Source organism: Alosa sapidissima, chromosome 20 (assembly GCF_018492685.1).
Source record: "Alosa sapidissima isolate fAloSap1 chromosome 20, fAloSap1.pri, whole genome shotgun sequence".
NCBI classification, from domain to species: domain Eukaryota; kingdom Metazoa; phylum Chordata; class Actinopteri; order Clupeiformes; family Clupeidae; genus Alosa; species Alosa sapidissima.
The window spans coordinates 4,123,881-4,129,880 of NC_055976.1; the positions used below are offsets into that span (position 1 = coordinate 4,123,881).

The 6,000-nt window shown below is 46.0% G+C and overlaps 1 protein-coding gene across 7 annotated transcripts in view; it reads left to right on the forward strand.

Annotated features, from left to right (window-relative positions):
- fgf13a (fibroblast growth factor 13a) overlaps positions 1-5,083 on the forward strand; it is a 98,730-nt gene extending 93,647 nt beyond the window's left edge. For all 7 annotated transcript variants that reach the window (XM_042074567.1, XM_042074562.1, XM_042074564.1 and 4 more), the window contains one exon: positions 3,008-5,083. In XM_042074567.1, coding sequence (XP_041930501.1) covers positions 3,008-3,144 — 137 coding nt within the window. In that variant the 3' untranslated portion in view covers positions 3,145-5,083. The remainder of the gene's footprint in view (positions 1-3,007) is intronic.
- Positions 5,084-6,000: the final 917 nt, after the last annotated feature.

A 6,000-nucleotide genomic window follows, 5' to 3' on the forward strand; every position in this document is an offset into this window, starting at 1 on the left:
GAAGCGCAGCTCCATTCACATGGAGACAGCTGGGCTTTTTACACGACGCAGAGCACCGCACCGTCCAGCCCAGAACAGGTCAGCCATTCAGCGCTAATGGCCAGAGGATTAGCCAAAGAGAAAGATGACAAAAAGAGAGAGAGAGAGAGAGAGAGAGAAGAGGAGGAGGAAAAGAAAGTGAGGGCTGGAACAAGAGAGTGAAAGAGGTATTGAAAGAGCCGTAAACCTTTCATCTTGAACAAGGAACACATAGATACTTGTCAATAAACACACACGGAAGATAAAAGGGACACTTTCAGCAGACATTCTTCTCTAAAAAAAGAACTGCTGCTGCACAATCAGGGGAGAAGAGGGAGAAAATGCAAGAAGACAGCTTAATGTGGACGTCTCGTCAGTGTCTCGCCTTTGTTTCTTTTTCCAGGATAGTTTCAGGATGTTCAGGGTGTGGCTCAGTGCAGAAATAGAAAAACATGTGCCATGAGCTTACTGAGGAAAATAAGCTGACTAGCAGTGACGGAACATTTCAAAATGCTCTGAATAAGTTTGCCAGTCATGCATAACCATACATCTGCCTGTAATGGTCAAGTGGTCAAACTTAACACTACAACCTAAGAAACTGATTAAGGTTTACGAGTGGTCATTTATCTTCAGACCACAACCCATTAGCGTATTGCTCATGCGGCCCATGAGGACTCTGTGGTGTTGGATGGTTTGAGATGGCCTATAAGTCTGAGTAGAGCCCACTAATCCAGTGGTTTCTTCTCGGTGTGAAGATCTCATGAGCCGGCCATGTCCAGATTGCGGTGATGAACGACTTCTCTTGACTTTCCCAGTGAAAACTACAAACTGCTGTGGGATGCAGAATGCTGATTGACAGGCCATTCTGGGACGAGTGCAGTGCAGTGCGGTGCGTGTGTTGACATGTGTCTCCCCGCTGGGGAGCGGATGCCTGCACTCAGCGGCGCACGCAGCTCATGGCTCGTGCACACTCACACTGGCCCCGCCACCGCTAATAGCTTTTTGGGGGATGTGGCCCGAGAAGCAGACACTTACAGGCAGATCAGCTTTCAACCGGGATGACGGCTTACAGAGAGAGAGAGAGGGGTGGTCAGAACAGAGGGGGAAGTGGACATGAATTATACACGACGACAGGGGGCTTACTGTGCTTATCGGCTTTACATTATGGCCGAGGTTGAGGGTCAGTCAGGAAACAGGCTGGAGGAGGAGGCTGTGGTCCAGTGGTCAGTTTCCCATGAGCAGCTCAGTCTGGACAGCCCTGGCCCACCTGTGGTGCTGAGCCTCACAACTTACGGACACTATTACAGTATAATACCATTGACTATCTACAATATCTATACCGCTGACTACAGTAACTACACTACCACTGCCAAACTACACTACAACTGACCAACTACTATACCACTGACTAACTACATTACCACAGACTAACTACACTACTACTGACTAACTACACTACAACTGACAAGCTACTATACCACTGACTAACTACACTACCACAGACTAACTACACTACCACTGACTGACATTCCCACTGATTAAGTAACAGCTATGGAGGAAGAGTGTAGGGTTTTCTTGTTTCATAGCTAATGAAGACTTAGTGAGAGTGCTGGCCCATCCGCTAAAGGGATGAAAGGACCTGCTTCGGCTTTGTAGATGTCACTCAGCCACCTTCTCGTACTTGGTGACCTCCAATCAAACTCACCTCATCTCTCTCTCTCTTTCTCTCTCTCTCTCTTTCTCATATCCTCCTTCCATATTCTCCTCTGATTCTCTCACATCTCTGTTGCTGGTTGAAGTGCTTCTTAGCCAAGATATTGAAAAGCATACCAGCCCTCCCCTTGCTTTAGTTCAGAGGAACAATCCATAGACATGTCTTAGAGTGTTATTAGCCTTGAGCAGTGTGCCTTCAGTAGGAACGCTAGTCTCTACATACTGTATGCAGTCATGAAATTAGGCCAATGGAATATTTATGTAAAAGCATTCTTTGAAGAACTACCTCCACTCTCAGCGAAGAACTCATTTATGTGCTCTAAGTGCTCCCAATCTGCCATACACACTAAATGTATGACCATTCTAGCTAATGTATAACAGCTGAGATTCCTTTTCCTACCAAATACTTGATGTAGAAGCAGTTTCCTCCTATATATAGGAGATGTGTCAGATGTAGTGATTGGTGATTGTTTTGCTCCTTCCCCTCTCAAATAAATATGAAGTATTATTTTCATATCCACGAAAACCCCCCGAAAACAATCGGTTTTACCTAGCTCAAGTTGCTACAGCCAGCAGCTAATGTAGCCAGGCAGCTACAGCACTACACTCTGTGGGTATGTAAATGGGAGCTCACGGACATGCCCCCAGAGTGTAGCGCTGAAGCTGCCTGGCTGCGTAAACTGCTGGCTGTAGCAACTTGAGCTTGGTAAAACCGTTTGTTTTCGTGGGGTTGTGGGTGTACCAACAGTACTCGGTGACCTCAAGAAACGTAGATCTATGTGAAAACTCGCCGGATTTCTGCTTTAATACTAACAAGATCTAATTCACTGTGTAATATTGATATGGAGTATAACCAGAGATCTGAAAGACTAATGCTAATTACGGCTGTGAGTGGAGTGTTGGTTTTAAGCCATCAAAGGCGTCTGATCCTCTGGTGCACTTCCTGACAAGACCCCAGCCTCATCCTCCTCGACGTGGTCAATTTGAGGTTGCGTAACAGCTACCACTAATATGTCAAGAATCGACCGGCGCAGCCTCCCCCTCCCCTGAAGTGGCGTATTGATTGACTTGTGTAGAGAGAGAAGCTGGTCATGAGGCTGAAGTCAGACTGATGGGTCTGTGCTAAAGCCCTGAAGAGAGCAACAGATCACAGGAGAGCTTCTGCTTGAGCAGGCTTGCTTTTGTCTTTGTGTGTGTCTGACTGTCTTTCTTTTCCTTCTTTTTTTCTTCTTTCTCTCTTTTCTCCTCTTTCTTTCCCTTCGTTTTCTCTCCTCAGTGGCTATGTACAGAGAGCCTTCCCTCCACGACCTGACTGAGTTCTCACGCTCCGGCAGCGGCACGCCCACCAAGAGCCGGAGCGCCTCGGCCGTGCTCAACGGGGGCAAGGCGGTCAGCCAGAACGAGTCCACGTAGCCAGGGCAACCGCTGCCCACGACTACCACCACCACCTGCCACCACCGCCCCATCTAGCAACTCCCACCCCCTGCGCCACGCCTTCCACCTGTACCTCCGGCCGCTCTGAGACTTCAACCCGACTTCTCTTCTTCTCAAACACGCTCTCGGTGGTGCAGGACAGCAGCAACACACATATACTCGACACTGTTAAGCTTTTTTGAGTTTCCTGTCACTCTGCGCCACCGTCACAGTAAGCTCATTTAAAAATGATGACGTTAGGTAGTTGTAGAGTTTTTAAGAAATGTACAAAACACAAATGGGGCATTTCTAAGTTTGGGTCACCACTGCAAACAACTCACCAATGCTCTTTTTCCATTTTTCATTTCTCCAGTAGAGTCTGACAAATTTAGACACACCTCTGCATCGATTTTTTTATTATTATTATTTTCTTATGGTTTTAATTGGGATGCCGTAAGGGCAGTTTGTGGGGGGTGTAGCTGCTCGGTGCAGTGGTAAAGAAGCGCCCTTTCCCTGCCCTCTGTGTCCTTCGCGCTGCCCAAAGGACGAAGCCGCACTCGCGGTTTGACCCGCTGCGGTGTGTCGAGGCCAGCCGGCTAATGGTAGCTCTCCCGCCTTTCCTAGTGCACTCGCTTAGAGACGCAGCGCTCGTCTCTAGCATGGGAATATAAAAGCCTGCGCTCAGCCGACCTGATGTGAAAAAGACGGGCAGCTCAGCTGAGCACCCTGAGTGTTGTTTTTTGTTTTGTGTCTCGTTTGTGTCTCTCTCTCAGGAGAGAGGGAGAGACCATGGCTCTACATTGCTTGCTAACTTTTTTTCAAATTAGCGTTGAGCCTTTTTGTTTGTTTGTTTGCTTCCCCCCCCCCTTTCCTGTTGTGGTCCATCCCTCTGTACTTTTGTGCTTTTGTTCGGTCTGTGATACTAGAAGAAAGGAATTCCAGTACACCAAAGAGTGTCCCTTTAAGCGGTGGAACCACGCCTGTGTCCACTCACAGCAGGAAGTGAATGAATTATTTTTCTTACCGTACATTTAAAAAAAAAAACTTGAGGTGAATAAAAGTGCTTAAAAGAGAAAGATTTAATTGCTAACTGGCTGTGGGTGTCAATGGCCCAGTATTCTAGAAAGTGCTTTTTTTCTGTGCTGGTACACTCCGAGCGAAAGGCATGAAGCAACTGTTCTATGTACTCTCCCCCTCCTCCTGTCTCTCTGTCTTGTCACGTTGATTATGTCAGTCTGTCCCCCCAAAATGTCTTTGTTTCTCTGTCTCTCAGTGATGATGTCATGCCTTACCCCCCTCTTCCTCTCTCTCTCTTTCTCTCTTTCTCTGTCTTTGCTGACTTTGGTCACCATATACGGTGTTAACTCGCCAACATATGGTGAAAGCTCCCACCCAGGACTCTGTTTTCGTGTATGAGTAACTTATCGTGGTGACAATTTTCTATATTAAGAAGAAAAAAAAAACTGTGGAATTTTAGGTGGCTTAACATTTTATAGGATATGTCATATTTGTAAAAGTGAAAAAAAGAAAATCTTGAAAAAAGGAAAAAAAATCCCTCTCTTGTACAGGGCATGGACAAATGAAGTTGTGTACAACAAAGGACCCTTTTCTGGTGGGCTATGTTCTCTCTCCCCGGTCCCATTCTTCATCCAAGTGCCGGGGAGGTTGTTTTCTTCTGTTACTTTTGACTTTTCTTTGGTTTAAGGTGAACATATCTGTTGCATGGGAGACAGCAGGGACGCCAGGACTAGAGCTGCATGATGTACTGTAGGCTATGTGTATTAACCCATGTTGGATCATGTGTTCCAAACTACCACAGTTCAAACCAGAAAACCACATGTACCAACAGGCATTCAGCCTGGTACCTTCCAGGTGTTTATTATTTGTTGTATACACAAAATGCACTGAATAAAATGTTTATATTAAGATATACTTTTAACACTGCCTCTGGTTCGTTTTATTGAGTTATTTTGTCTTGACCTGTGTGAGTTTCTGCAGCTCCAATAAAATTATTTAAAGATGGAACATATTACATACATACTGCAGAGTATACTCTATAGCTATTGCAGTTAAGGGCAATAAAAAGAGCAAGCCCATATAAAATTCGAATTAAATACACCTCCATTGTGATAGGCCCTCTTTATGGCCATTTAGAATGAAAGCATGCTCCATTGACCAAGATTATTTGCGAAGGAAATTCTTTAAAACACTATGTGATGGACAAAATTGTGCTCTGGACTCGCCTCAGTCGTCTCTGTAATTGCCACTTTTGCACTCTGCACAATACGCCCCTGGGCTATCTGTGGTAAATAAATCAAAGCCCAATGTCATGTGAAAAGCCATCTCTGCCGAAGGTGTCCAACTGGGGGATTCCCACAGGAGCAGCCGCGGCCATTTCTCCCAGATGTTTTTTAGCCCACTCACCACTGGCTGCAGAAGCGAGGCCATGTCCTCCCGTGAACACACATATCCTCGCGTTAATTGGCCAGCAGAGTTCAGGCTCCTGCACGCACCATACACTTGCACGGACTTGAACCCCCCCCCCCCCCCCCCCCCCCCGATACGCACAGGAGGAGTCAGTGTTCTCTGATGGTTGGATAGTACAGAAAGTCCAGACCTCAAGCCAGCTTTCATACTGATGCATGCAGATCGTGTGTGAGACTATATGAAGGCTTATCCAGAGCCATATAAAGGTAGAGTTGCGACAATGGGTGTTCAAAATTCGTTAAGGTCACATGATACATGTAAACTTCAAAAAGTTGACAATGGATTAGAATGCATTAAATAAGCTACTGTTCAATGAGAGACAGAGCCACAATTTTGGGTAATTGACAGACAATAAATGCATTGATATAC